The 12,590-nt window shown below is 27.6% G+C and overlaps 2 protein-coding genes across 13 annotated transcripts in view; one reads left to right on the plus strand and one right to left on the minus strand.

Moving 5' to 3' along the window:
* Positions 1-451: 451 nt before the first annotated feature.
* On the plus strand, positions 452-2,424 carry LOC105151313 (uncharacterized). 2 transcript variants are annotated; one of them, XM_011064962.2, is made up of 2 exons: positions 452-670; positions 933-2,424. In XM_011064962.2, exon 2 carries the CDS (start codon positions 1,001-1,003, stop codon positions 2,003-2,005), a length of 1,005 nt encoding a protein of 334 aa, XP_011063264.2. In that variant the 5' UTR covers positions 452-670; positions 933-1,000; the 3' UTR covers positions 2,006-2,424. The 2 variants fall into 2 exon arrangements, with proteins under 2 accessions (XP_011063264.2, XP_087262333.1); XM_087406207.1 differs by lacking the exon at positions 452-670 and adding an exon at positions 712-849.
* A 244-nt stretch (positions 2,425-2,668) lies between these two features.
* Positions 2,669-12,590, minus strand: part of Piezo (piezo type mechanosensitive ion channel component) — a 30,856-nt gene continuing 20,934 nt past the window's right edge. For 9 of the 11 annotated variants that reach the window (XM_011064963.2, XM_087406200.1, XM_011064971.2 and 6 more), the window contains 17 exons: positions 11,486-11,773; positions 11,322-11,392; positions 10,497-10,574; positions 9,372-9,452; positions 8,425-8,698; positions 8,186-8,349; positions 7,969-8,106; positions 7,717-7,872; positions 7,488-7,635; positions 7,154-7,368; positions 6,919-7,077; positions 6,724-6,850; positions 6,101-6,513; positions 5,556-5,857; positions 5,205-5,433; positions 4,825-5,052; positions 2,669-4,397 (listed from right to left, as the gene is read on the minus strand). In XM_011064963.2, the coding sequence (XP_011063265.2) occupies positions 4,283-4,397; positions 4,825-5,052; positions 5,205-5,433; positions 5,556-5,857; positions 6,101-6,513; positions 6,724-6,850; positions 6,919-7,077; positions 7,154-7,368; positions 7,488-7,635; positions 7,717-7,872; positions 7,969-8,106; positions 8,186-8,349; positions 8,425-8,698; positions 9,372-9,452; positions 10,497-10,574; positions 11,322-11,392; positions 11,486-11,773 (3,186 nt within the window). In that variant the 3' untranslated portion in view covers positions 2,669-4,282. The remainder of the gene's footprint in view (positions 4,398-4,824; positions 5,053-5,204; positions 5,434-5,555; positions 5,858-6,100; positions 6,514-6,723; positions 6,851-6,918; positions 7,078-7,153; positions 7,369-7,487; positions 7,636-7,716; positions 7,873-7,968; positions 8,107-8,185; positions 8,350-8,424; positions 8,699-9,371; positions 9,453-10,496; positions 10,575-11,321; positions 11,393-11,485; positions 11,774-12,590) is intronic. The other 2 variants (XM_087406202.1, XM_087406204.1) reach the window with 2 other exon arrangements.

A 12,590-nucleotide genomic window follows, 5' to 3' on the forward strand; every position in this document is an offset into this window, starting at 1 on the left:
TATGAAACTGGCCAATCACAGTTATTCCCTTCTTCAGAAAAATACGATTGGCTAGATTCATCGATAACTCGGCGAAAATCGGACCGTATAATGAATATCATACAGAATGCACCTGTAATATATTTTGTACTGATTATATAGGTGAATAGTAAATTATTCAGACTTAAGTATTATTTAATTGTAAGAGATTCATTCATGTAAATGATTTAAATGACAACGGTCGAATTGAGATAGCAAAATAATATAACATAAGGCTAACTATAGGCCTATTTTTTTAGCTGAACTTTTGCACTAGTCCAGTTTTTTCCTTTTCTCTTCAGGAGAAAAGAAGAAGAAGAAAGATGAATCGATGCAAAAGTTCAGACCTACCAAAAAGAACAGACCTATAGTTTTATACACAAATGATGATGTTTTATACATCAAAAGAGAAACAACGTTTTTAACCAATCAATATACTGTTTTATTGGAAATAATACTATGTATATAGAAGATGATTGGTCAATTCGCTTGTTACTTATATGCAGTGTGTAAAACTGTAGCGCGGCATTTGCTGCTTGCTATACTATCAGCTGATCAACTTAACTACACCAAGGCAGTTGAAAGCAATACATTCCCTTCGCATTTGAGCATTTTAAATCTGTAGAAACCGCATTGGCGATCGCACGACAAGGTTAGCGTACCATGTACTACATATATATAATATATATATATATATAAAATTTCGGTTCTAGTTGAGTAATTACTATTGTGCGTCGTAAATTTATATAGATTCTTGTTCATTAGAACTGTAATATTAATAATTTGTTGTCTTTTTATCATGATATAATAATAGTCATACAAAATTTCTTGGTTATTAATTATTAAATTGTGCAAAATATAAGATTCTCTATTAAATGTCAAAAACATTAATTTTATGTATTTTTTTTTTACAGTTGCTGTGATATGTTTATTGTAGACATCAAGTCAGACATTTACGTACGACTACATACGGATATTCAAAATGAATGATTCTTTCTTGGAAGAGTTAGAACTAATACCAAAAGAATCAAAAAAGACACCTCAGCAACCGGATCGCCATGTAACTACCAGGCATGCTACTTCATCTCCATTAACTCATTTCTTAGAACAAAATGAGAGAGATGATATTATGCGACAGAAGGAACATTTTACGATAACAATTCCAAGTACACCTGATATAAAAATCATAGATAGTAAAGAATCTTCTTCAAAAAATTTCAAAAAACAATCTGATCAAAATGTGAAAAAACATTCTGTGAATGTAAAAGCATCAGAGAAAACGGAGAAGATTGCAGACAACAAAAGAAAGTCTTCGGATATGAAAATAAAAATGAGCAATAGTAATCAGCAGAGTATTAATGGAGAACAGAAAATAAAACTTCACGAGGCAAAATATTCTAAAGCACCTGAAAACAAAGATCGTAAACGACGTTCAGGATCATATAAAGAAATTACTTATACTTTCTCTAAAGAGAATAAACGTTCTCTTGATTCTTCTATTAATAATTCTTCAGATACTTCTAGTAAGGAAAATAGTCGTCCCTCTGATTCTTCTAAGGAGGCTGGTCCTCATAATTCAATTAAAGAGAAGGAAAAGTTAACTGATAAATTGAGGAAATCAGGTGTGAAAATACAAGATCCAGATCCAGTTATTTTACTTACTGCTATTAAAGAAGTGATAAGCACATATACCAAGCAAGAAAGCACAAAAATTCTACGTGCTATGCAGGAGCTACATATAAACTCTCAAGCTACCTTGATAAAAAATCTCTTGAACCAGACAGATGATCTGGTTAAAGAAATGCATCCCAGCAAAGAGTCAGCTAGAATGAAAGCATTGATTGATGAGAATGAGCAATTACATCAGGAATTAATGACTTTGCGAATGCGAAACGAAAGTTTACAGAATAAATTAGAAGAACTTGAATTTTTGAGACAAGAAAATGCGACTTTGAAATTAAAGTATAACGAGCTAACTCAGACATAATATACAATTGCGTTAAATATTGGACCACGAAATATTTTGTTTTTTGCACAAAGTGCTAATTAGGACATTTATTTTAATTGCTTGACATTTTAAAAGATATATAGTAAAATTGAGAAACATATTTTTTGCACGAAAACTGCCATAAGAGATTACACTTACTAAACTACTAATATTTGCATTTATTTTTATCTAATGCCGTGGTAATATAATGATATAAAGAATATTTAAGTATTAATACACATAGAAATAAACGTATTGACTTATTAAAATATCGACGACATTATATATCATTAAAATAATCTATTTTTTTACAAAAATGTTAGATATTAATGTTTAGATGTATGCGCATTATTTTAAAAGTTTATCCTATAATAAAGATTTTATAACATTAATAAATAGGTTTATATTTACTTACAAAATGATTTTTATGTTTCAAATTCCATAATTCCTTGTATCAAAATTAATAGGATATAATTTTATTCTTATGCTGGAATATTTTACATGGTAAATTAATTTGAAATAAATAGAATTATTTGATTCATCAAATATTAATAAAGTTTTTAGGATCTTAAAAGGTATTTTTAGAAAAGAAAAAATATATATAATAATATATATGTATTGTATATATATATATATATATATATGGAAATAATATCTTAATAATTTGTATCAATGAGTTGCTATATTTTCATATACACGTACATATTGTTTATATACAATATAAACACTTTCTTGCGATGATACATTTCTCATGAAATACTTAAAGTGTGAATATCTTTGGCAAATTAGCCAAATTGCAAAGCTGTATGCATTCGCAACTAAAAATACGTATAAAAATGATTGAGAAATCATCAATTCATCATCAATAGCTTACAAATAACTTAATTTTAAAGTCTTAAATGCACAATCTAAAAATATGCGTATACTAGTATTTCACTAAGCACACAAATTTCAACGATAATGGCATTTTAAAATAATTGCACTGTTTATTGATAGATAAATTTATTTTAAAAAATTTTTAATGCCAACATTTTGCAAATATTTTGCGTTTAATTAATTTGTTTGAACAAAATTTCTAGCTCATAAATACAAATACACTGTAAAATCTGTCGGAAATAGACTTACATTGACAAAATGTGAACGTAAGTCTAACAAAATCTATTAATAAAATATTTATTGCATAAATCAAATCCATGCCATATCATTATCATATATTAAATTTAAGTAATATATTAAATTTATATATTAATTATATATGTATATAAAACACATATGCGTATATATAATTCTGAATGTAAGAATAATCATTTTGTTAAAATTACTTTGTGATAGATACGATGATATTAAATTTCTGAGTTCTCCATGAGATAAAAATTTCTTTTAAATTTGGAAATGTACATGATGTTATAGTATTGTATTTGCAAACTTTTTTTACCATATTTTTTATTATTGATAGAAATTATTCATTTATATTACAATAATAATTATCTTTATATATATATATTCTTAACATGTTTATATTTTGATAAAAATATTTGCATCGCATAACCTTGGTCAGGCATTTAATTTTTCAGCAAAATCTGTTAATTGAGCTCTTTTCAATTTTTCTGACAAGTTTAGCAATTTTTTAAAATAACGATCGATCAAATAAAAATATGAATAAATATTCGCGAAAGATAAATATGCGAACACACTCACATGCACACATATATATAAACGTAAATCATTGGGCAAAAATTCGAAATTGTTCTTCAAGCTTGATGTGTTCAATTTTTTCGTCCAATTCTTTGGATATTCCCGGTAAAAAAAATTTGTCGTAAAAATGTATAAAGTTATACAAATTATAGAGGTATATATAATGATATTACATTTTTTCCCGAGATGCTAAAGTTATTTTTCTGAATATATTTCAATTATTCTTATTTCAATTATCTTTCCCCTATAATATATGGATAAAAATTACACAAAAGGATGAAGACATTTTCTATATGGGCATTTTTATGTATAATTTATATATAATCTATTTATTTATATTTGTGTATATTTTTATACTGAAAAATTTTTTATCGAGTTAATCCGAAGAATTGGATGTTCATTCATATTTTCTAATAATTTTAGAAGTGATTTTAAAAACGATTTTCATTATAAATATTGTCTTATTCATCCTGAAAGAAAAATTATCTTAAGGAATTCATTTAAGATAAGATTTCCTGTATTACGTAGAAACCTATTGCACAATACAAATCATTAATTAATAAGAACTGATATTTTCTGTATTCAGTCACGAGTCGATGATTCTGCTTGTCTTCTTCTTTCTTCTGATATTTCTTCTCCCTCTTCATATTGATCTTCATTATCAGTTCGTTCTCCTTCTTCAGGCGGTCTCGTCCACCTAATAAAACGATTTTTGCAATCATATTTATTAAAAAATGAGTTTTCTCTTTATGTCTGTTTTAATTCATATTTGTGAATTAATTCTTCTCTGTTACTTTATGTTTATGCTATTGTCATGTTTAGGTGTGTGTACTTTTATCCGTGTGTATGTCTTAATCAAATAAGTATGAGAATATAGTCAAACAAATCTTATATGAGTATAAAATATAAAATTGAATGAAAATATAAAATTTTTATCTATATATTTTATTGTTAATCATAGATCATTGCTCGTTAATTGCAACTTTTGTTTACAGTTTACTATTAGATTTTCGTATCAAATCTTTATCGTGAAGCCTTAGCTAATTATGATTTTATATACATATAGATATAAAATTGCAAAATTTTAATATCTATTATAATCTAAAAATGGTGCAAAATCTAACCTGATTAATGTTTCCGGTGATCTGTAGAGGAAGATCAATTTGGCAAACAAGTCTTCTTCGAGACATAAATCGCCGCTCTCGCGGACCAAGTAAATATCTAAGCAAAGACGAAGGATTCTGTCGACGTAGGGTAAATCATCGAACATAATCTTGGGCGCCATATCACTGACGATTTTCCGCATCATTTGACTTATAACTATCACCGCTGTAGTATACAATCCTATGATCCTGTTCGTAATTATGTAATTTTTAATCAATGAATTGTAATAACGATTTCATAAAATCATTATAGTTTTACAAAGAATTCTTCATAAAACTCTTCATAAAATTCTTTGTCATAAGTATGTCTATGAAAGTCAACTATTTCACTATTAATTTACCCAAATCCGCTGATGAAGCTTAAGCTCTCGGGGAATGCCTTGTCGTTGAATAGGAACATCATGATATAGTTGCAATCATTTAGTGGTATTTGGCTAAAAAAATCGGAGCCTGTGCATGCTTCACGAACTATCCACCATTGTTTATGATCACAACATGTCATGTCCGTTGATAATCGGATACTCATATTTCTGTAAAGGTACCTGTCATCTGTGTCAGATTGACCTACTACTAGAAACATATATTATAAATAATAAAAAACATATATTATAAATATATTATAAATAATTATCTTATTTTTCTATAATTCTTATGTTTTTTATATGTTGCTTAATAACGTTCAATATGCTTACGTAAACGTAGTGGTTCCATTAATTGTGTAACAACACCAATGGTTCTAGCAGTGACTTTCAAAAATTTCGGAAAGGCATTTTGTAATATTACTGTCGCATTTGTTGCACCAGGATCCTTACTTAACATGTCCACTAATGTTTGTCTTACAGGATTAAACTCTCCGTTTACGTACGCTGGCAATGTTATGTTACGATCTGTTACAGTGATTCCACTGGCATCTTTGATATCTGTTTTCCTTGAAACTGCCCATTCCACGTGTACACTTATTGTTGTGGTATTAGAGGCCAGTTCTGCTATCAATCTGAAAAAGATGATAATATAATAAATATATTTGTTTTTAATGTATTTCTGTAACATGAAACTCTTATACCACCTGACATTTTTAATTTTTTTTTAGAAGAATAGTATCTGTATGATGCTTTTTTATTAATTTTTTATTAATCAGGTTTTGTTAGTTATATACATTTTTATTAGTTATATAAACCAATATGCATGTATCAGTTATTTTCAGATTTTAAGTGTAATAATCTTTTTCATAACTTACCTTTCTTTATCAGGTGGGGAAATACCCCAAAGTGTTCCTGAGGAATTGCTAAATTTTACTGCAGCCACATCAGAATAGACGTAATTTTCAAAGAAAGTAACAGCTGACTTCTCTGTTGAATATACTTGTAAATTTGTAAGAGTTTTGTAGTCCGTTTCCGTATATTCGATGATAGAACTGCCTTGTGCCGACATGGAATAGATGGGTTCGTATGGACCGATTCGTACTTTCAAGGATACATCATAAGGTAAATTGGACGCACCAACGGTACTACCAAGGGCAAAGAGAAGCAAAGGGAACCAGATTAAACCAATAATGAGTAAAAGAACACTTCCGCCAACCAAGTACTTGCTCATTTGTTTTTTCTTTATTCCTCGTGGTTGAGGGTAGTCTGATTCGACTCCTCGCATACACTAGAATTTTATAAAATAATATACTTATTATAATTTTTATGTATTATCTATTTGGCGCATGTTATGTAATTTAATATTATATTTCTATGCTAAAATAAGTCAATTACATATCTTCTCATATAAAATTTATATGAAAATTTTTAATAAATATTTTTAAGAGAATTGAAAAAAATTATTCCAAAAACATTATATATTTCCTATAAAACTCACTTTGATTTGATAAATACTAGCAAAGACATCTTCCATCTTAAACCAATCCATTATAGTCATGGATGTGTCAGTCCAAATCCAATCCATCACTGCCCGAAGTTCAAAAAGGAATGGGACTAACATAAATCTATAAAATAACTTACTTAGGTCAATATAATAAAAATAATAAAAATATTTAATAAACATTTCACTAACCCTTTAAATAGAGCATAATTCACAACGCTGTACTTCTTGCACAGAAAATTACCCAATATTCGAGTCGGATATCCTTGTCGCAATTGATAAGCTGCTAGTAAAAGATAGAAGCATTTCACCATGTACCAGATTTGTGGTGGAAGTTTATCATTAAATTGTCTGTAATTATAAATATATATAATATTATATATGATGTATAAATGTCAAAAAGAAAAAATAATGTACGATATTTTACCTTTCTGTCACGCTCGGTAAAATGAAGAACATCCATAGATGAACACCAAGTACTAAGCAATACTGGAAAATTAATTTTCCCATAATAGATTTTTTTAGAAAAAGAGCTCTATCGATAACAATTAGAGCAAATTGTAATAATAACATTAATAGGAAAGGCATAGGAACTCGATTTTCTTGTAAATAAGCCGCTACACCGCCATCACCTTGCTGAGTCTAAAATTATAGAATACATATAATGTTAATGTATCATCCTTTATGTAAACAAATAATATTTATATGAATATTAATAATAATTTCATTGAGCCGCTTTCCCTTTCTTTTTATATACTTACTCCAAATGCAGAAAATCCGAAAATAAGCAGAAGAAAATTAAAGAAATCACAAAGGAACATATAGGCGTAAACATTCGTTTTTTCTTTGCTAGCTGGATCAATAATTTTCTTAAAAAAATTTTTTATTGGTTTAATGTGTTTAGTAACTCTGCAAAATTCAACAATATAATTTAACGAATTAAATTAATAAGACTTGCATAAAGCATGCTTAAATAAAACAATTACTTACGCTGTATTCATCGTTTCAGAAAACATTTTACTGTGAGGATCTTCTTCTTGCACAGCTACAAGCTTCTTGTTCTCATCTGTTACGGATGGAACATTATCATTTAATACATAGTCGTTCAAAGATTGTTTTTGAGATTCTTTTACTTCTTCGTGAGAACTACAACGTATTAAAAAATAAATGTCATATATTTATTGACATCAAAATTTTAGATATACAAATGTTTAGACATTTTTTCGAAAGATTCTAACGTACTCGATTTCTTGTTGTATGTCTAGTTCTTCTTGTTCTTTGTCTGAAAATGATGGTTTTGTCTGCACTGCAGGTAACTGAGAAGGAATTATTTTTCGTGGAGATGCAGCTGTCCATTGACCCAAGGATTTCAGCATAAGTCTATAGACCAATCATAAGTATTATTCTTTATAAAATATTGTTATATACGTTATTATTATTGTTTTTTTTAAATTTATACCTATGGAAGAATAGTATAAGGAGCAATAATAAATCCCATAGAGCATAATTGGAATCTTTTAAAATACCAATAATTCTCGGTTCATATAGTGGATGGCTTATTGGAGCCTTTTGATTCCAAGGAATCAATTCCAGTTGGAAAATACATTTTATTATGACAATGGCCTAAAAATTGGAATACTTACATCGAGGTTCTATATAATATATATTTAGAAATAAATTATGAGATATATTTTTTACCTCGACATATGCGATCATTGTTATCCAGAACGTTTTTGAAGGTCGTGGGATTGTTAAAGAACCCCATAAGAATACCATAAGTGGCAATGGTGTCGAGAGTACTGATGCGTTCTTAATTTGATGTATAAACACCATAAAATAACAAAGTATACTAGAATGCGCCAAAATTCCAAACCAGATAGACGCTGCCAATTGTACAATGGGAGGTTGATCCACTTCTGAAAGTTCTCCAATTTCTTCTTCTTGTTCTGCCAAGGCTTGCGAGAAAAGTGTGCTGTTTACATAAAATCTTCAAGTTAATTATATTTTGTAATTAAAATAAACTATTCAACATAAATTTACATAGAAGAAAGATGATCTAGTTGTGTTAAATGTACATACATAACAAATAAAAATTATTTAATGTATAAAAATTCACATATAAAATAAAAATAGATATAAATATACAAAATTGTTACTTAAATAGAAAAGTTTAGAAAAGTAATTTCTGAATACATAAAAAGGAATTATTTTAGATATCAAAACTGAATAGTAATAAAGAACAGAGATACATCTTTCTTTTTAGATAAATTGATATCAAAAGCACATTTAAAGCCCAGTTCAGGAACCATGAAATCTGAACCGTGAAACCTGAAAATGGAACTAAAGATATTCGACAATATTAATGTATTTGCTACAGTGGACGTTATTTCGTCGTTCACTGTGTATAATAATCAAAGAGACACGCAAGTTGTACATTGCGCAAGTCAATTTTTTTGCTCTTTTCGTGTCAGGAAGTGATCCTTTTTGCCACAAAACGAAGTAGAGGTGGCAGTCAATTATTAGATATAAAAGGATCTTATCTGACGTGCCGCATGCGAGGAGAGGCGTGCGAGAAGTGCATTTATAAAATAGTAAAAAGATCAAGCACATTGAGATGCTTGGGTTTCACGACACACTTTTGATACCTGGAGGAGGACATGTCCAATCCTCGCTCCAAACTCGGCGCCAGAATTCGGATGTGCGGCACTGCCAGCGAGCTCCTCTTCCTGACACAAACAACACCACACTCTTTCTACGTTTACTTCGTACAAATATGTTACGAGAGTAAAGAATTTTAATCATAATTTTAAAACATTATATTATTAATTCTACTATTCAGAAAAAAGATAAGAAAAAAGATAATAATAAAAGATAAATTTGAAAGAAAAATTATATTAGGTGTTGGAATTAATTCGTAGCGTTTTACAAGTGATGGGAAGTACTTTCATTAATGTATTTTTTAATGCTCATGTGAAATAAATAACATTCTTTCATTAAAAAACGCTACGAATTAATTCCAACACCTAATATTATTATAAAACAAATTATAAAAAAACATGAAAAATATATATTATAGAATCAAGTGATCTAGTTATAATTAAAAAATTTGTTGTTTTTTGTGACAATAGTCATGTCACATAAAACTTACGGCAATTGATCTGATCCTTCAATCATGAAACGATTTTTATGCCACGCAAATAGCTTATGCTATTATTTCGAAGGACCTTTATTTCAGTTACCTAATTTTTTTTTACCAACAAGGCTCAAATCTTTTCATCAGATTAATACTTGTTGATCGAGTTCATATAAGATCAAATATAATACAATAAAAATTTTTAAGTGTCCTAATCCTGTTGGATTTTGATTTATTAAACAAATTTGGAAATTTTATTTTTATTATAAACAAAAGATTCATAATTTAAGAAATAGCAAAATATAAAACTGAATTTTATTTCAACAAGTATAATATATAGCTTAAATATTTCTTTTTTTCTAATTAGACTTAAAAATAAACTTGTATATATTCTCTATATCATTTAATTAATATTATAAATAATAAAGCAATTTGAAAAGCAAAAACAATTATTTTATCTTAATAACAAGTTATTTTCATAAATTACAATATAAATAATTATTATAGAGATGAAATTCGATTAGTTTGGTGTAATAAATGTACAAGAATCACATTTGCTAAGTGCACAATAAATTAAACACATGATACATTTACAAAATATCTATCAAAGCAATTCACACAAAATAAAAGCCCTTACCTATCATCTTGCGGTTGTGGTTGGCTCGGACCTTCTCCAGGATCATACTGCTCCTCCATATTGCCATTTGTAGCAGATCTGTTACAGCGAGCACATTTACTACTAGCATCTACGTATTTTCATTTTAGTTTCAAGTTTGGAAACCGCTAAAATTATTTTTTATACTTACACACATTCTTTAAAAATTATATTTCAGATTTCTTAAAAATTTATTATCGCGGGTTATATGGAAAAAGCATAAGTTATAATTATATTTTTGACGCCAACTAATTTTAAAGTATGCTTTGCAACATTGAATAACAAAAATGTAATTCTTTACTGCATTTTTAAATAATACATTTAGTTATAAAAACAAATATTAAATTATCCAATAGTTAGATAATTTATACGTTACACATATGCGGTAAAGCATTTATAAAAAAAAATAAAAAAATAAAAAAAAATTAAATTAAAGTAAAAAAATTATGTTGCACAATGTATTTACATAAGAGTTCGGCATCTTGTAAAAGATATTTGAATAAACATATACATAAAACATATACATAAAAATAGCAGCAATACAAAATAGAAATAATTTAAGCAACTACATTATATTTACAAGTTAATGTTTGAAAAGCCAGAATAGCACAAAAAATTGAATAATACTCCTAATATATAATTTTATAACTAAATAATTAACAATATAAATTTTCCTAAAAAAGGTAACTCCAAAATTTTTTTAATAGTAATTAAATATACAGTTTCTCAATTTTATTAAACAAACATAATATGTTTTATTTTAGTGTTATGATTATATAAAAGTTTTTATAGAGAGTAAATTCTTACCGTTCCTGTATGAGAGGCTGCCACATTTGATTAATTCCTAATCGCATTCCCATTCGAAAATCTGGTTTCGCCTAAATATAATCATCAAGTATTAAACAAATATTACAGTATGTTTTTTATTTGTAAATTAACTTCAATTTTTAAAAATAATAATTTGTATATACCTTTAGGATCTTTTTTTCTTTTGCTAAAACCTTGCGAATATATCTATAGTCGTAGGAGAATCGATTTAGATATTTTGTCATTGAAGTTAGAGTGCTGTTAATCATCACCAAGAGAAACTTGAAGTACGTAAAGAATGAGACTTTCTGTTCTTCTTCTTTCTTGTCACTCTCCTTATCTTCTATTTTCTCTTCTTTTATATCTGATGGTTCTAGTGTTTTGACCAAGTCTGTAACTTCTTTTTCATCCGTTTCCATCTCTACTGAAGTGAGACTCGTTCGATCGGGACCCTAAATAATTTTACGTAAATTTTATATATTGGGAAATATTACTTGATGCTTAAACTGTGTGATCGTGTGCTTGAAACTAATTAAGTCTGCTGAGAAAAATGCATAAGTGCATGTCGTATCTCTATAAAAATTTTAAACGAATAAAGCAATTTTTAAATACTGTTAAGTCCAAATATTTTATTTAATAATACTCAAGTTCCAAAAATCTTAACTTTGAATTAAATAATTATCCATAATAAGATTTTATCATAATTAAGATTTATATTTTTGAATTTTAATTACTTAATATTTATTTTATACTTACTCTTACTGTACAATAAGCGTACAATAAGCATTACAAGTGATTACAAAGATTACAGAAGACTACATGTAGAAAATATGAAATAAATCTTCATATAAAATACGCATGTGTGTATAAGTGACGAAATACCTTGCTATCATTCTATGATTATAACACATATAAATTAATAAAAAATAAGTACAATGTGTTAAACGATGTGAAGACGATAAAGACAATAGTAAAATTTTGTATCCAATACTTCTACGAAGCTGAGAGTTTATGAGAGAAGAAGATATATCATCGAGCACTAAAAGCATTATGCAAATATGAAAGATAATCCACTTGCCATATAGAATTCGTTGCTGTGACTGCTTTGTATTACTTGTTATTGTGTTAACTTATATTTAATAAAAGAACAATAAATAAATAAAAATAGCGAAAAGTTTTTTGGTTAAAATACAAATTAAACTGAATTAAGAATATCTTGCAAATTGTCTTAAACAGATCTGGAATAAGATATTAATATTAAAAAGAAAA

Source organism: Acromyrmex echinatior, chromosome 5 (assembly GCF_024713525.1).
Source record: "Acromyrmex echinatior isolate Ae372 chromosome 5, ASM2471352v2, whole genome shotgun sequence".
In the NCBI taxonomy this organism is placed as follows: domain Eukaryota; kingdom Metazoa; phylum Arthropoda; class Insecta; order Hymenoptera; family Formicidae; genus Acromyrmex; species Acromyrmex echinatior.

What these genes read in the sequence shown, in the direction of transcription:
- LOC105151313 (XM_011064962.2), top strand. Translation starts at nt 1,001, where the DNA reads ATGAATGATTCTTTCTTGGAAGAGTTAGAACTAATACCAAAAGAATCA.